General features: G+C 34.4%; 1 protein-coding gene across 6 annotated transcripts in view; it reads left to right on the top strand.

The window, feature by feature from the left end:
• Positions 1-19,267, top strand: part of Dgkh (diacylglycerol kinase eta) — a 192,869-nt gene that overhangs the window by 115,099 nt on the left and 58,503 nt on the right. For all 6 annotated transcript variants that reach the window (XR_009227786.1, XR_009227787.1, XM_046454142.2 and 3 more), the window contains 7 exons: positions 5,295-5,401; positions 6,044-6,169; positions 9,366-9,468; positions 10,592-10,751; positions 13,086-13,194; positions 13,326-13,465; positions 16,963-17,047. Coding sequence is in view for 4 of the 6 variants with exons in the window: in XM_046454142.2 (XP_046310098.1) it covers positions 5,295-5,401; positions 6,044-6,169; positions 9,366-9,468; positions 10,592-10,751; positions 13,086-13,194; positions 13,326-13,465; positions 16,963-17,047 (830 nt within the window). In the remaining 2 variants the exon portion in view is untranslated. The remainder of the gene's footprint in view (positions 1-5,294; positions 5,402-6,043; positions 6,170-9,365; positions 9,469-10,591; positions 10,752-13,085; positions 13,195-13,325; positions 13,466-16,962; positions 17,048-19,267) is intronic.

The raw sequence follows: 19,267 nt of genomic DNA, 5'->3' as shown, positions 1-19,267 counted from the left end.
ATTCCTGATTGTTAGTAGTATTGCCTTACTTGAAACTTTTTTAAAAATTTGTAGTAATAGGGATTGAACCCAGGGTTTCATGCATTGTTAAGCAAGTGCTGTACCATGAAACATTTTTAAAGTAATTTATTAGGAATTAATTTTTATTAGTTAATTAATTTTTCAGTTAACTTATTGATTAATGTTTGCGGTGCTGGGGATTGAACCCAGGGCCACATGCATGCTAGGTGAGCATTCTACCTCTGAGTTACATCAGTTACCCCGATGTCATTTTTTTTTAAAATTTAATTGATTTTATTTTTTAAATACACGACAGTGGGATGCATTACAATTCTTATTACACATATAAAGCACAATTTTTCATATCTTTGTATATAAAGTGTGTTCACACCAATACATGTCTTTATACATGTAGTTTGTGTCATCTTTTTAAACTTCTTTAAAGTTTTCTAAAAATAAGGACTATGCCACTGTTTTCATTACAGGATTAGTGAGGTTCTCTTTTTGGTATTGTTGTTTGCAGAGCCAGGGGATTGAACCAGGGCTTCGCACATGCTAGGCAAGTGCAGTATGTGAAGTATTTTTAATTTAAGTACAGCAATTACCAGAAACAAGTATTTTAGTCATTACCAAGAGAGAACTGATAACATCTTTAGACTGATTTAATTTCATAATTCAGTGATGAGGTATGAAAAGTGTTATACTGCTTTTTGAAATATATCTAATGCCAATACCAGTGTTTTTCTCTGATAAGACACTATCACAGATAATTTTGAATATAGCTAATTATGATTAAATAATAAAATAATGACAGAGCCACAGTTTTAATTGATGTTAAATTTATGATTAACAATAAATAAATAAGATCAATAACTCTTGGGCTGGGTGGTGGCTCAGCGGTAGAGTGCTTGCCTAGCACGTGCGAGGCCCTGGGTTTGATCCTCAGCCCCACATATAAAATAATTAAAATAAAGATATTGTGTCCAACTACAACTAAAATAAATAAATATTAAAAAATATCAATAACTCTTGTTTCAGCCATTTACTACGATGCATAGCAATACACACATAATGGTAAGGAATAGAGCTCAGCCATTAAACCCCCTCCCACAGCCACCATTACAAACTGTTACCAGAAGTAGTTTAACACAGTTAGATTGTTCTCATCTGTCAAATGGGGATAATAGTCATTTATACCTCAGCACTGTGAAGATTAAATGAGGGAATACATGCAAACTGCTTTTCTGATTAAATACATCATAGGAAATTGTCACTGTGCTCTATAATGAATTGATCCAGTAAGTAGTTCCAGATTGGATCAGAGGACTGACACATTCAAGTTCATGAAGGTAAAAATTTGGAGAAGCCATTAAACTTTATTCTTTAGATTTAAAGAATTTCAGACAAAGATATAATAGGCCTTTCTGTCTTTACTAATACAGAAGGGTTTATGTGGGTCTGAGTAACTCATACTAGGTCTGTAATATTATGTGGTGCTGTTCTGAAGATCCTTTAACTGTTACCTGAAAGTTTCTATTCCCCAAATGGCTTAAAAACGATAACCAGGTTTAAGATACTCTGTGATACCCCATATTGATTATTTAGTAATTGAGTCAATAATGGAATGATTGAACATTTTTCTAAGCATTTTAAAAGAAAATGAAAATTACTTCAGTTGGTGAGAATAAGAAACTTTAAAGTCTTTAAATACATTTGTTATATCCTTCTATAAAAGACACACTCTTTCTACCCTTTAAAAAAAAAAGTCTTCCATGCTTATATAATTATGTCAAAATGGATTCTACTGTCAGCTATAACTAAAGAGAACCAGCAAAAAAAGTCTCAATTATTGGATTAAAAATTTCTTCAAAAGATTATGCATTAATATTCGTTTTCTCTGCTGGTAAAAATTTAAATCTGCAGTATTTTGTCTATTCATATTTTTAGAATCGTAGGAGAAGCTTTCAAAATCCCAGATGTTTTATTCTATGAGAATATGGCCATCCTGGATATTTTAGCATATTCAAAGTTAAACTTTTGAGACCCCCTCCTCCCATTAAATGTGAATATACTACTTACATATTAAACCTAAAAACATAGGGATAAACAGGCTTTACAGGTTATAATGGAGATGCAAATACAATAAAAATTCGTTTAATAGTGAAGATTAACAACTTTGTATTAGAGTGAAATTCAGCTTTTGGTGTATGAAGCCATCAATAAATTCACTTGACCTTTAGGTTCTTGTTTTTCATCATAAAATGAGACTACTGATTTGTCTTCTAGACTTGTATTGAATTATAAGTAAACTTATTGTTTGAAAGTCTTGCACATGTAAAATACTATATGAATGAAAAATGGAAGACAGCAAATAATTTTCATTAAAAAATCTTAAGTTATTTGAAAGTGTAAATTATCATTTTAGAATATAATTGTCCTTCATAGTTACTTCAATAGTAACTTGGCCAAAAATATTAAACAGTCATTTTCTTTTCAGTCAACAGTATCAAATATGTCAACATGGCTACTTATGAAATTTCATCTTAACTATTGTTTACCACAAAGATTCAGTGTGATAAAGATGAAATATTACGGTAAAAATAATTTTGCCACCTGACAGTATATTTATTAAGTTCTGTGGTTTTAAAGAATGGCTTTATAGGTCAGGGGAAAGTGCTTTATTCTAGAATAATTTGGAGAAATGTAATTGTCACCTAACAAAGTTAAGGTGCCCATTAATTATTTCCATTTCTTAGTGACCATAACAACAGTCTGGTTTGTTTATTACTATTGTTCTATGTTATATTAAGCAACTTTGTCATTCTCAAGGCTCAGTGTATGAAACAGTTATTATAAAAAGTGTGATTTTTATTGTTTTTTAATTGTAGATGGACACAATTTTATTTTTATGTAGTGCTGAGGATTGAACCCAGTGCCTCACATGTGTAAGGCAGGCATTGATTTTTATTTTTAATGAACTGCTTGATTTTTCTTAGAGAGAGAGAGAGAGAGAGAGAGAGAGAGAGAATTTTTTTAATATTTATTTTTTAGTTTTCAGTGGACACCACATCTTTATTTTATTTTTATGTGGTGCTGAGGATCAAACCCAGTGCCCCGCGCATGCCAGGCGAGCGCACTACCACTTGAGCCACATCCTCAGCCCCACTGCTTGATTTTTAATGGCAAAAATTTTAAAAAGCCATGAAGTTGTGCCATTACTCTCTTTTATGTTCTTCTTTTCCCTGCTTGAAAAGCAAGCATTGACTATTAATATCAAGTGCTGTTTTTTGCTTATAAAGCACCCTGAGGACTCTGGTATAGACCATTTTAGGACCTCACTTTATTTTGTTTTATTTTTTATTTTTTTTAATTTTGAGACAAGGTCTTACTAAGTTGCGTAGGCTGACCTAAGACTTCTGATCCTCTTGCCGAAGGCTCCCAAATAGCAGGGATTCATGATAGAAGGGTACTGCTGCACTTGGCTAGAACCCCATTTTGGGGAAATAGTCTTACAGATGAAAAGACCTGGAGGTACTAAACAATTAGTTCAAAGTAGTTACTGCCTATGGTTCTGTGTCTTCACCCTTACTATCAGCAACAAAATTTAATTGAAAGATTATTGCATTCTATATGAAGTCGCTTATAACAATAATAGTATTATTGCCAAAAAGAATTTTTCAGGGTATACAAAAGAGGAGGTAAGTGAAACATCTCCAATATGTGTAGACCAGTGTTTTTCAAGAACAGATCAGTAAGTAGCCATTTATGTATTGGCTTGTTGAAGCCTGAATCACTTTGAACATGTTTTAAAATATTTATTGTTTAGTTGTAGTTGGACACAATATCTTTATTTTATTTATTTATTTTTTAAATGTGGTGCTGAGAATTGAACCCAGGGCCTTGCATGGGCTAGGTGAGCACTCTGCCTCTGAGCCATAACCCCAGCTCCATGTTGAACATTTGATAACAGACATCTTGGGTATTTTATCCGGACCTTTCATTTCAATGTACATCAAATTAGGACAGTTCAAAGATAATAAGTAGTATGTAACACATTTACAAATGTTTAACGATTGATAGAAAGTGAAGAAAAAATCATATGAGAAAAAGCCATCTTACATTTAAATTTAGCGGCCGCCACCTTATTAATTTCCACTGAAATGATCTCTACTTTTAACTAGTTATCTGAAAACTTAGGAACTGTTATACCATCGGCATCTACACGTGCTTGGATAATTTGTATTACTGGAAAGATAAATGTGTTTTGTAGTAGTCAAGTTCCAATTTTCACAAACACATTTTTCAAATAACCTGTGGTTTACTTGTTTTACCAAATATGTGCTGCTTCTTTCCTAGTTGTTTTATCTTAATTTTCTTTTATAAACTTCTTTATGATAATATAGCTGGGAAGAATTAATGAAGAGTAGTGGTGACATTATTTTATCATTCCTTTCTCCTACATTTATAATATAGTCATCCCAACATAATATTTTTAAAAGATGGTGACATCTTATGACCCTCTCAGCCTATTTCCCATGATGACTTCTTATTTTCATGATGTACTTACAATTTTTTTTGTGTGTGTGTGTGTGTGTGCGCTAAGGATTGAACTTAGGGATGTTTTACTACTGAGTCACATCCACCCCCCCCCCAGTTCTTTTTTTGTTTATTTTTTTAATTTCAAGATGGGGTCTCACTATGTTGCTGAGGCTGGCCTTGAAGTTGGGGTCCTCCGGCTTCAGCCTCCTGAGTTGCTGGGATTTCAGGCATGTGCCACCACACCTGTCTTGTACTTGCATTTTAAAACTCCTCTGAATTTTCTTGATCTTATTGATGTTTTCAAACCTATTAATATAAGTAAATATATTAGGTACACAGAACAATGCAAATATCAGAAATGTGCATCTCAATTAATTTTCTTAAATACATTCATATAATTAGAACTCCGAATAAGAAATAGGATGTAATCAGTATCCTTGTTACTGAATTTTATTTGCTTGTGCATGTGTGTGTGTCAGTCTCCCTTCTCAAGAACTAATTATTTTCTATTTATTTCATTTTTGTTTATCCATGTAGCAATCTATGTGTAATTCTATATGTGATTCATAAATGCAAGTCTGTATTAGTTTTTTAGAATACAATTAGTATCATTCGAGGTTAGTTTAAATTTTTAAAAATCTTTGTTTTCTTTTTCTCTCCTTTCTACCCCTTTTAAAAATTTCATGCTATGATGACTTTTAGTGCTGGTGCAAAAGTACTTTAAAATGGTTAACTTATTTTCTTTTCCTTTTTAGTGTGTAAATTCAAGGCTCACAAAAGATGTGCAGTGAGGGCAACTAATAACTGTAAATGGACAACCCTGGCCTCCATTGGAAAGGACATCATAGAGGACGAAGACGGAGTAAGCGCTGTCTGCCCTTGGTCTCTTCCTGGTGCCTCCTCTCTTATTTTCTGGTCTTGGGGGAAATACTAATAGTTTAAGTGGGAGTGTTTAATTATCAGGATGAAATAGGTTTTAGTTGATTGTGAGTTTTTATTTTTAATTCATTGCTTTATAGCTTTCCCTCGCTCTTGGATTTTGAGGGAACTCTGTTAAGATTAGGGCTAAGGAATGACTGCTGGACCTGGCTGGTGTAACAGAAGGTCACACTCTGTGATCTATAAGGTTTAGAGGAGGTTTGTTCTGCAGACTCTGGGGTTTCCTCTTTGCAGTACCCCTCCCTTAAAAAACGTCTCCTGCATTGCACCGCATAGGTGAATCTCTGACAGCCTTTAGTGGGCCATGTATCATGACCCTTTGTCTTTTCTCCTCAGCTAGACTTGCACCTGAATCCCAAAGCGGCAGGCCTTTTGTCTTATTTACTTTGTCTCCCTACAGGGTTTAGTCATAATAGATGCCCAATAAATCTGGGATACATGAGTGCCATGCAGGATGCCTGTTATTGACTCCATAGAGTAAGAAATCATTCAGTACCTTCCCAAGGGTAAGAACAGTGTTCTCCACAGTCTTCACTTTTGGTTGCCCTTTCTTCCTGCCCCACAGCTCGCTATGCCTCACCAATGGCTTGAGGGCAACTTGCCCGTGAGTGCCAAGTGTGCTGTCTGTGACAAAACGTGTGGCAGTGTTCTCCGTCTACAGGATTGGAAATGTCTTTGGTGTAAAACAATGGTGAGGATTTGCAAACATTTCATACCTTTTCACTGTCTTATTTGCTTACCTTGGACATCTGTGTGGTTCAGAAGCAAAGCAAAGACCTTCATGGCAGAGCCTGACAGCATAGCCCATTGTGGCATTCATGGCTTGTTAAATAGTGTTTTCCTTCCAGTTCCATATTTTCCACCCCCTAACCCCATTCCTGGTCATTTTTCAAATGCCCCATTTGTAATATTTTCTCTTATTCATATATTTCCTATGTCTCAGAATCTCTTTCCTGCAGATCTATTGTTTTCCATTTTGCTTCCACTGCACAGTGATCTGCTGTTTTCTGTGTTATAACCAGGTGCACACAGAAAGTCCTTTTCTGTGCTGCCAGATTTGGGTTAATATACGAAGTGTGATTTTGCTGCAGTACCATGTGTGTCCTCTGAAAGACAGAATGCCAAGTTCAATGGGCTATGCACTGATGTAATTTAAATGATATAAATTTAGGTCATATAATAAATAGCTTTAAACTTCTCTGCATGTGCAGGAAAGAAGTAAAAAGTTCACCCAGCATCGTGTGAATCATCAGCAAAGAACAGTCTCATTTATGCCAGATATCATACAGTCAGGGCTCCTGGACTGAATGAGGACATTCATAGAGAAGAGAAGTCATGCCGACATAGGGCTCAAAGACCACAGGACCATGAAGCCACAGCTGGGCATGCTTCTCTCACCCCTGGGTGCTGCTGTCCCAGGATGATAGTCCCTTGTGTTGGGGCTAACTCATTTGTTGGTGATTTGCTTCTTATGGTCTTTTAAAAAACTTGCTGGTCCAAATTTGGAAGTTGGACCCAAATTTTATAGTGTGGAAAATCCATTGCTTTTGGGAAGTCTGGTGTAGATCAGCATAAGATGTGATAATATGTGCTGGTTTCCTGTGAGATTGACTCCATAGGCCCCAGAGGAAAAAAAGTCCTATGACTTTTTAGTCAGGCTCATAGGCAATCTGTGATTCCTCTTAATTTTTAAACCAACTAAGATTTCCTTTGTCCTCATTTCCTTTTGTTATTTTTCATCAGTTGCCTCTTTAATTAGCCACAGGCTTGTGTGTGTGTGTGTGTGTGTGTGTGTGTGTGTGTGCTGGGGACCGAACCCAGGGCCTTATGCGTGCAAAGCAAGCACTCTACCAATTGAGCTATATATCCCCAGCCCACAGGCTTATTTTTGTTTTTTTACTTCGCTTACTTCACTCTCATATAACGTACAGACTGTGATGGGTCCCTTTCTGTGGACTCTCAGTACAGCCCTGACCCCCTAAGACCCTCTTATGCCATCCTTATTTTAAAGGAGTGCTACCCATAAAAAAGATTTAAAATCATCATTCCACATAAGATTTATTTTGGGGGGAATGATCACTGATAGTATTTCCTGCTAACACATCTCATGTGTGATGAATCATTTTAGAAGGGTTTTGTGTAAATTGTCTTTACCTGCAGAATATATGTCTTTACTTTTATTTGGTCAGTAATTTCCTACTTCATGGTAGGAGTTAATTAGGTTTCATTCTTGTTCCTTCTACTCATCCCCAACTTTAAAAAGTTTCACAAATAGAAGAGCAACATTATCTTGGGAAAACAACTGAAATTTAATAGCAATTTTAAATGGGGTGCATGGGGACCATTCTGGAATGGAACCATTCTAGAGTGTCTTTTTCTTCTTTTTTCCTGCCCCACCCTGGGTAAGTTACACCTGTTGGTTTCTGGCACCATCACCTCTGTAGTGCCTCTCTTAGCCTCGAATTTCTTGTGCACTATCATTTATCTGTTTATATTTTTCTTTACCTGTAAAATATGAATTTCTTTCTTTTTTAAAAAACTATTTTTTAGTTATACATGGACACAATACCTTTATTTATTTTTATGTGATGCTGAGGATGGAACCCAATGTCTCACATGTGCTAGGCAAGTGCTCTACCACCGAGCTACAACCCAGCCCCTAGAATGTGAATTTCTAACAGCAGGCTATCTAGGGCTGAAAACATAATCAGGTAGGGAAAACAAGCGAACAAAACAAAGCAAAAAAAACCCAAAACCATGCCAAGTCCCAAAGCCCATAGTTCCATAACCCTGAAGATTTAAGTCATAATTTTAAAATCAGTGAATATACAACTTTATCTCCTGCTTTTCTCACTTAGATTATTATTAATAGCTTCCCGTTTTGCTCCATGATTCTCATGTATTTTTATATTCCTTTTACAACTATCCATGTATACTAGTTTTTATAGAATGCATTTTGGTTGTTAATTATTATAAATCCTAATCAACTGTCCCAAAACAGTTGCTATTAAATTTGCTAAAAACTGCTATTAAATCTCACTTATTTCTCAAGAGTGTTCATAGAGGTTTAGTCAGTGTGCCAGTTTTCTTAAAGCACTAATGATATAAAGCCCCATTCAATAAATGGTTTATGAAGCATCTGCCAAAATATTTTAAAGGGTCCCTAGGTTAAATACACAAAGTATTCTAAGTGGCCTGGCTCCTACTTGTTAAGTTAGCCTGCTTTGTTCTCAGTAGTATCTTGACTGACCTTGAAACTTTGTTTCTTCAGCAAGCATTTACCACAGGCTTGTGATGTGAATCCCTCTCCCTTTTCCTTGCAGATCTAGCTAGCAGTCCAGCTGAGAAAGTAGGCATGGATGTGCTGATAGTGATGATAATTTTAACACATGATAAAAGAAATGCGAATAGAAAGTTGTAGGAGCACGGGAGGAAGAGCAGGCACATGGCTGGTTTCATTTTCATTAAGTCTGTAAGAATTTTTATATGGTAGAGGTCATCGATTTGTTTTATGGGTATAATATTGACATACTGGAACTCTTTCCTCCTTTCTCCCTCTCTTCCCTTTTTCATTTCCTCCTTCCCTTTCTCCCTCTGCATTCCCTCCCTTTTCTTACTCTCTCCTTGCCTTCAGCATTCATTGGCCATATCCCTTGTTTGAGACCATCACAGAAATAGGCCACATGGACCAAAATTATATTCCCATCACTAAGATGCTTGGTCTATTCCTTAAGAAATATAAATACTGTGCCATTAAAGTAACTTGCGAATTACTGAATATTTTGTGATGATGTTGATCCTAAATGATCATTTCTGTAGATGTAATTTATGACATAGAAAAGTGCTTTGTTTTTATGATTCCCAAAGCTTTATTTGTTTATCATTAGGTACATACTGCCTGCAAAGATTATTATTTTCCTGTATGTCCACTTGGCCAATGCAAAGTATCTATCATACCTCCAATTGCACTAAATAGCACTGATTCTGATGGTATGTAATAATAGTGTGAGTATGTGTATTTCTGGTATATTTAATATTTATATGTACATTTGTTTTTCTAGAATAAATAGAACTTAAGTTGGTTATTTTGGTCAATTTTTACATAATAATTCCATTTAAATTTCTGAATGGCATATTTAATTTGTAAAAGAATCTTTTAAAATGAAAGTTATAACGTAGCTATTATCTTATTGGTAAAATTACCATGTATGAGACTTTTAGATTTTACATTTAAGTAAATAAAATAAGATCATTATCCTGTACTGAAGCATAATCTGAACAGGCTAATTTTTATAAGTGGTTTTTCCACCATAATTGAAATTGCTCATTAGCATGGCTGTTATTAAAATTTGTTTTCTTATAATTTCATTGCAGAAATTTATATCCTATAAATGCATTCACTTTTTCCAGAATCTTACAACTTAATTGTAAGTGCTGAGGAAACTTTTCACAACACTGGTTTTAGGATAGCATACTAATAACTTCCTTCTAAGCAAGTTACATTATAAAAGGCTTTTACTATGTACTGTTGTTAATGTCTGGCATTTATAATGTGCTTTATGCCTTCTGAAATTTTAAGTAAATTAAGCCAATAAATATTTTAGATATAAAGATATAAAGCTTAAATAATATGATTTTTAAAACTTGTGCTATTGATTGCCTGCTCCATCTCTGACATATCTAGGTTCTTTTATTTATTATAAATTTTAATATTTTCTCAGATCTTATCAAAGAACAGTTAAATCATTTTAAAATAGTAAAAATGATCATATGAATTCTTTACAAATGTGAATTTATGGACTTTGCTTAGTTTTTCTTATAATTATATTGTTAAGACAGATGGTATATCTCAAATTATCTGTGGTTAATACTTTTCTTGTCTTTATTATCATTTTTCATTATAGAACATATTTTTAAATGAGAAGTCCTATATTCTTAGTATTTAAATAGTAAACCTCCACTTGTGAGTCTACATTATACCTGAATGTTCTAGTAATAAGCAAGATTTTTTATTTTTATGAATTTATCTTCCTTTCTGTGAATGTTCAGTATAATTTAAAAAGGAAAATAATACATATTGATCTTATGCTATATGTGTATTTTTTTTTTACAGGTTTCTGTAGAGCAACATTTTCATTCTGTGTTAGTCCTTTATTGGTTTTTGTCAATTCTAAGAGTGGAGATAATCAGGGAGTCAAGTTTCTTCGTCGTTTTAAACAATTGCTAAATCCGGCTCAGGTGTTTGATTTAATGAACGGAGGTCCTCATTTGGGGTAATTCGTTATTGATAAATATTATTTGAATGAAATATAGTACTAGGCATGAAATGTGCCTGGCTTTTCATCTCATGAAAATTATTGATTCCACTTGATCTCCTGTGTTGGTCTTCCCTCCTTCTCCCTTATTTAAAGCTTTCATTATTTAAAGTTTTAATATAAGCTTTTTGACAGTTATATAAATCTCTTGTATAAATTCCCTATTTTTTACCAAAATTTCCAAATTTCAAATTTATTAAGAAAAATTTTTATATATATTTTATATCAAACACTACTATCAATTTGTTTAGCTCCAAGAAGGATCAATTTCCATAAATATAAAATAAAAGCTAATATTAGAAAAATTATTTTCAAGGAAGGCTAGTATTAATTTATATATAATGTACATAATCAGTGATTTCACCAAGTTACAGATGTTATCATGGATCTCAAGGACAGTTCCTCAAGAATTTGACTTAGGGGCTAGGGTGGTGGCTCAGTGGTAGAGTGCTTGCCTAGCATGAATGAGGTACTGGGTTCAATCCCTAGCACCACATAAAAAAACTAAATCAACAAAAATAAATATATTGTGTTCATCTACAACTAAAAATATTTTTTAAAAAAAGAATTTGACTTTCACATAAATGACAACAAAATACTTTGGCTGACTCCCCCCCACCTCCCAGTTTTCTAGTATGTTATGCAACTTAAAATCTGAAAAAAATTAAATAGTATTTTTACTGAGGGGCGATGTGCCTTGAGACACATTTTCAGTGTTTGCATATGATTTTTCTTAAAGAGGATGCTGTATCTTCTGATGGAGGGATCTTTAATCTCTATGTGATTTGCAAAGGTTACTTAGCTTTTCCTGAGGATTTCCCTGTGACCTTTAAGTATGAACACAGAAGTAGCAATGGGAATTTTATTTTATTTTACTGCAGTCCTGGGTATTGAACCCAAGGCCTTGTACATACTAGGCAAGTACTCTACTATTAAGCTAGATCCCAAGGCCAGAAATTGGGATTTTAGATACCAGTGCCTGAGAAGCACTCATATATAAACTGACACTTTCCTCTGTCTTCTCTGTTTCTCTCCTGTTTCTCTTTGTGTCTCTTGTCACATTTGTCCCTTCAAGGTCTTCTGTCCTTTTTGCACTGCCTTTCTCTTTCTGAGTCTCAGTTCCTCTGTTCTACACGGACACTAGTTATCTTCATTTATACCCTACCCCTTCCCTAACTGTACATCTCTCTCTTGCCCCTGATTGGATCCCAGCATTTTCTCAGATGTCCTCTCACCTTCTTTGTGTCTTCTGTTCTTTGATAATTTCATTCTCTTTTCTGACATGTCTGTTTTTTTATAACTCTCCATACTTCTGTTAATTAATTAATTTAGGAATTTGTATAGGTGTATATTTATTTTTGGTGCTAGGGATTGAGCCCAGGGCCTCATACATTTGAAGCATGTCCACTACCACCAAACTGCTGCTCCATCTGCTCTCTTATACTCGTGATATTTATTTTTCCCATTTATCCTTTAAGCCCCCAAGGATCTCTCTTTGTGAAGTTTCCTGGGGTTGTTCTTATGATATATTTTCCAGATTTCCCATTATACTTGAGTTTTACAAAGGTACATTCAGGAGGTGAAATGTGTGGAAAGTTGATATAAAGGCTGGGGTTGTGGCTCAGTGGCAGAGCGCTTGCCTAGCATGTGTGAGGCACTGGGTTTGATCCTCAGCACCACGTATAAATAAACAAATAAAATAAAGGCATTCTGTCCATCTACAGACAGACAGACAGACACACACACACACACACACACACAAATGGAAAAAAAAGTTGAGATGAAGGGAGATAGAAGTGAAAGAATTGGCCTGAGACTAAGAGGAGAGGAGAAAAGGTGGGCTGACTGTACTTATGGCCACATGTTGGCAAGGTTTGCTAAGTGTCTTTAAGAATTGCTTCGGTGCCACTTACTGGCATCCCATCCTCAATTTCCCCTGGTTTATAATTCTTAAGGATATAATATATCCTTCTTGTTAAAATAGAAAAGCCACCACTTTCACAATTTCATGTTTACCTGTAGTTCTTTCCTGGTTCTGCTTCGATTTTGTTTCCTTATTTCTTGCTCCTTTTTCCTCCATTCCTGCTTGTAATTCCCTTTCATTCTTTTGATTCGGAGATTTTCTTGAATTAAAAATTGTACTCAAAATAATTTTTATAGTATAATTAGTAGATAAATACGAGTTTTTATATTTTATCTGAACTTGAATACCAATGCATGCAAGAATGACAAAGAATTAGAAAAAGTGATTTTTATTTATTTTTACTAAAATGAAATAATTTTTACTTTTAGTTTAAGATTATTTCAGAAGTTTGACAATTTCCGGATTCTTGTCTGCGGAGGAGATGGAAGTGTAGGTTGGGTTTTGTCAGAAATCGATAAGCTCAACTTGAATAAACAGGCAAGTGCTAATTCTTTTCCTTGCTGGTTGACGTGAATGTATACTAACATTATTTTCCAGAGAGGTGCAGAAATGTAATGGTCCTTATTTCTCAACTTTTCTGAAAGTCTCACTCTTGCACTCTCTCGTAGTGTCAGCTGGGAGTATTACCCTTGGGAACAGGCAATGACCTGGCTCGAGTTCTTGGCTGGGGAGGTTCATATGACGATGACACTCAACTTCCTCAGATACTAGAGAAACTGGAACGAGCCAGTACCAAAATGCTAGACAGGTAAGAGAAAATTCTCTACTAATCTTAGACTGAAAATGGCATACAGAAATCACTTTTTTGATAATTTAAATTTTACTGACTATACACCCATGAAGGCAGAGATTTCCTGGACTTGTCGACCATTTGCTCCCTGAGATTGAGAACCAGGCCTGAACAGAGTAGACACTCAATTAAGATATTTTCTGAATGAATGAATTTTTTGTAAAACTGAGGGGAAACACCTCTTCTCGCATTCCAATGAATCCATTGTTCTAAAGAGTAGATTGATACATAGGATGATAACTACTTTTAATAACTGTTCAAGTAGGATAAATAAAATAGTTAATTTGGTGTGTAGTGGGGGGTTGGTGAGTATGAAAAGTAGGACCCCCATCATCATGTGACTTCAGAAAAGCAAAGACAAACTTTTTGTTTGTTAGAATATCTCTTCTTAATTATACACATTACAAACAAATTGTTCCAACAAGGAACTGAATTTTTAAAAAAGATAAAGCATCCTGTCCCCGGAACAGGGAAGTGTTAGGAAGACAGCTTTGAATGAAGGGCTTATCACTATATTTATGCTGTCCCTGCTCATATCCCATACCCACTTTCTCTCTGAGTAGACCACATGTAAAACAGAAATCACAGTATGTAGCTGAGTGGTGTGCAGAAGGTGTTTAGAATTTGGGTATAGGGAATAACAGGATTTAGTAAGCAGCAATTACCCCACCCCCATGAGTAGAAGACAAATGTCAAAATATCATTATAGACGTGAGGTAGCATGACTCAAAACAACATTGATAGGATTAGCCATCTGTGGAAGTCGTCCCGAAAATAACAAATCTCATCAGGGAGCCACCAATCTAAAATGTAATTACTCTAAGATGAGCTGTAACCAAATTAATTGTAACCTTGTCTGTCATAAGGTAATACTGTAATGCATGATTCTTTTGCTGACAGACTGTTTGAAAAGAGAGCTGCACAATAGAATATTTGTCTATATTATCCAAAATTGTATGAGAAACACTCCTATAGTTTGACTGCATAGTCTAGGGTGAAGCTGGATTCAGTTTCCAATTCTTAAAAAAGCTTAGAGGTTTTCTTTAAAAAAAATAATAATAGGAACCATGTGAGGAGATGGAAAAGTTAATTGGCTTGATGTATAAATCAAAATATCAAATTGTACACCTTAAATATATATACATATAGTTTTTATTTGTTGGTATACCTGGGGGGAATTGGAAATAAATAAATAAATAAAATCACCATTATTTATAAAAGAGCTTGGAGGTGATTTACTGAACAACTGTCTGATTCTGTGCTTTCCAAACAACATGAAGTATTTTAAATACTTTCTTCGTTAAAGATTTGAAGAGCACTGCTTCCTGTTGCATCCTAGGAAGTGTTATTGGGTGTTTCCTCTACCCTGGATATGTGCTTTTCCATGGTATTCTAGAAATTCACTTTTTAATTAGCTGAGAAATAGCATCTTTATAGTGAAACTCCTGCTTCATACCAACAAGCCTGGGGAAAACACAAGGAAAAAATAAAAATCAAAAGAGACTCAAAAACCTAGGAAATAAGAAAAATGGAATCCAATGTTATTGCTAGAAACAAAAGAATATTTTGTTCCCTTTTTCCCCTAATTTACTATTTGCAAAGATGTAAAGAAAAAAAATCACTGTTTAGTATTCCAAATCATATGTATCTATTCGCTCCAATTATAAATTTATAGGATGGATTAGGGAAGCATTATGATGACTATTTTATTAAAATGTAAAATTGAGGCTTCTGCAGACAATGGTAATAAAAATAACTAGTATTTTCTGTCTGCCTGGCACTGCCAATCATTTTACTCCTCAATCATCACTGCTCCTAAAGAGAACCAATATTGTCATCTCCATTTTCCTGGTAAAACGAAGGTTTTTACATGATCAAAATTGCATAGCTAGAAAGTACTAGAACTTGCAGTTTAGAGTTCCGTCAGTAGTTCCTAGGGTCTTTCTTCAACATTGCACTCTTCTGTCCTTAAACATATAGTCAGCAGAGAAGTTCTAGCTTTCTGGCCTCTGACTCTGCTAGCTGTTACTTCTGCCTGACTCTTTCCTCTCTTACCGCCACTTTCTCCTGCTTCTTCAGCTCCAACCATTTCTTATGTAGGAGGAAGGTATGGCATGGAAGATGTAGACACTGGATGGGTTTCTTTCCCTTTTTTTTAATTGCTCTTTTGACCAGAGAAGTATTTCCAGCTATACAGAACTTGACTTTTATGTTTCCAATTGTGGTTTTCTCTGTTAGATACTTGCAAATTTAATTGTTTTGTTTACTTATACTATCCCTGTTTTCTGAAGTAGAATATATATTAGGAAAGCATTCTTCACTCTTGTGTTTTTAGACCCTGTTACTTTGAGATGTTCAATATATATCTGTTGCACAAATGAATGGGTAGACGGTTATATGAATGAATGAATGGCTTTCAGCACTCAAATTTACATTTCTTCATAATATTTTCATGTTAAGAGTAGAATAGTAGCTTCAAACAACTACTCAGTTTATATATCCTAACACATAATATATGTTTATTGGGGGAATTCCTGGGAATTTGGGTTTTTATGCAAAGATTTATGCTCATTAGTCTGAATGATACACCAAGCTCAGTTTAAATACTGACCTTGGGATTTGCCTCTAAGTTGTATCATTGGATTCAATTTTTCTTAAAAGTCATATATTTTACCACTATTTTTATAATGCTTTGTTTCTGTGTAAAATCTTCATCTTACATTTTGTAGTCTACAATAATGCCATGACCCAATATTTCTTTTCAGTTTTGGAAATTATTATTTTAGTTAGAAGGCTTGAATTATCCTAAGTTGATTGATTTTCTCTAATACCAATGATTCAATGTTTGCTTTGAAATTAATATTAATAGTTAGTTGAAATAAATTTGTTTGAATTAAGTATCATTTCTATTAACATTTCTCCCTCAATCCTATGCTTAAATTTATTCTTTCTTAAATTAGGAGTTCACCTATTTTGTTTCACGTATGTATGTGTAAGTTGCTTGGGCAAGAATGGTCGGTACATATACTGTGTTTTTCATAGGTGGTATACATTTATTTAATCTAGGACATTGTTTTGGAATTCTTGGTTGCGACGCATCAATAACTTGTAATCTACTTAATAATTTACAGTAATCATAATTTTAAAAGAACTGAATAAAAAAGTCACAATGCATTACACCTAATGAAGAATGAGAAGTCTTGTTACGTTTGAACATTTCTTACTATGGGCATGCTCTTAAAACGTTTAGAAGTCACTTTGTGGAGAAATGGTAAAATGTTGAAATCATAAATATGAATCCAATATTTTATGAGATTACCAAAATTATATCTCTTTCTCATTTTTTTGATTAAGATACAATAAAGCCAAAGTTCACAAATACACATATATGATGAAATAAGAACAGTTTGTTAAATTTTAAAGGCGTTTTAGACCAAAGGATTTTCTCCCTTCAGGTGGAGTATAATGACATATGAACTCAAATTGCCACCAAAGGCTTCTCTACTTCCAGGACCTCCAGAAGCACCTGAAGAATTTTATGTAAGACTTTACCTTTTACCTATTTATCATTTAAAACGGGGGTTGACATCTTGGGGAGAAAAGAGAAAACCTACTCGTAATGGTACCTGTAGCATGCTTACTTCATCTTATGTTAATCTGGGGGACTATTGCCTCCTTGACTACTTCTAGTTCTTTCCTCAGATTAAAGATTCCTAAAGATCCAGGTTAGACTCCTTCCATGACCACCCCCATAGGGAGTGTGACCTTACCCGACCGAGTCACTTGCCCCTGTGGGCCTTATTAACATTAACTGTGACATGAGGCTGCAGTGTTGAGGATTCAGTGATCTGCACCAGGAATATAAGGTCCTTTCTCAGCTCTCAGTAGTTCTCCCTGGTTATTCTACCTCCTGCTTCCTTTTTACCAGCAGAGCTCAAGGGGCCAGCTTCCAGCTTGCTTCCACTCATCTTCTGCCTTGTTCATGAGCACCCGTTTGATTATCGGGTATTAGCCCAGCTCCCTTAAACAATCTCCAAACAGACCAGTACTTGTAGCCAGAATATTGTATAATGATCCTAAGCTTTGCCTCTTCTTTGAAGGGAGCAAAAGACAGGGTTAAGCCTGTTGATCTAGAGAAAACCAAGGAATTAAGATAGGTCACTTCATTCCAGAAAGACCGCAACTGCCTGAAGTTTTTAGACAACATTTTAAAAGACTCAGCATTCTGATTAAATCTCCAAGCAGTAGAGATTTAAAACAGAACCTGACTTTCAGAGGATTATTCTCTGACTCATTAAGACCATTTGATCTACGAGAGCTTATTTTTCCCTCTAGGAAAATTTATCTGTTTATTTTACAAATGAAACCTTTGTTTTGTCATTAAGAAAATTATGATCTTGTCAAAACTAGGGCAAGGGATGATAACTGGAAAATAGGGCTATTCCTTAGAGAAGCTAATTGTATTTTTAAAATATTTTCTGATATAAAAGTAGAAAACATTATATCTAAAAAATTTTTAAATAGAAAATTATATGAAAAAGAATCTAAAAGTCACTCATTGTCCTACCACATTTCCAGGAACATTTTTAGTTATATTATTCCATCTGCTATAACCATCAAACACGTTTTTTATGGAAACCATTCTTTTCTCAATAGTATTTTTGTAAATGTTATTAGTTTTCTTTCCAAAAAAAGAAAAAGGGAAATTCTTTTGTTCTACTTACTTCAGAAATGTCTGTTTCCTAGTATATAAAATAAAGATAGATAATTGCCTTCTATCATTTTTATGTAATCATATCTTAAATATGAAGTGTTAAGTACATAAAGGAAATCTCTTCCTTTTTTTTTTTTTTTTGTGCAGGTGGGCTTGAAAACGTCATCTTTTTAAAACTTTTTTGCAGTACTAGGGTTTGAACCGAGGATACTCTACCCCTGAGCTACATCCTCAGCCCTTGTGGTTTTTTTTGTTTTGTTGTTTTGTTTTGTTTTTTAGCCCTTGTGCTTTTTTATTTTGAGACAGGATCTCATTAAATTGCCCAGACTGACCTTTAACTTGCGATCTTCCTGCTTTGGCCTCCCAAGTCACTCTATAGCCCTGTGCCACCAAGCTCAGCTAATTTTTTTTAAAACTGATTTTCTTAACAAACAGATAGCATCCTTTAATATTACAGATTAAGTGGATATTCTGTCTGGCTCAGACCAAGGCCTGAACACCCTCCAGCTAACATCAAGAAAACACTTTATTATCTGTGATTTTATTTTTTACCTTAAAAATTATAATAGAAGTAAGCTAAATACTTTGTTTTTTAATTCCTGAGCAATTCATTGACTATGGGTATTAGGCTGGTTACTCAGCTTACCTTTTTCTCAAGTTCCTTGACTGTAAAATAGAATAGTTAAAGGGCTAAAAGTATACAAAATACTTAACATTAATGCCTGCTACACACACACACATACACACACACAATGTTAACTGTTAATGCTAAGTGATTAATGAGTGACACATATAATTTTATCCTTGGACATAAAGCTTATCTTATTTTACTCTGAAAGGGTTGGCATTGTTTTCTTTGAATATCTCTAATGGATAACAACTTGGATTTTTTTAAGATGTAAATTGCAAATGTCATTTGTCAAATGACAATAAATTAATCAACTGATATTAATTCATTAGTCAGTGGCATTAATGGTCATTTAAAATATTTTCCACCCATTAGGGAAGAGAAAACTAATCTCTAAAAAGCGCTTCCTTATTTTATA

This window comes from Marmota monax, unplaced genomic scaffold (assembly GCF_021218885.2).
Source record: "Marmota monax isolate L192 unplaced genomic scaffold, Marmota_monax_Labrador192_F-V1.1 WCK01_AAM20220418_F8-fsc00011, whole genome shotgun sequence".
NCBI classification, from domain to species: Eukaryota; Metazoa; Chordata; class Mammalia; order Rodentia; family Sciuridae; genus Marmota; species Marmota monax.
Note: the sequence above shows the minus strand (reverse complement) of the source record. Positions and strands in the feature narration are given on the sequence as shown.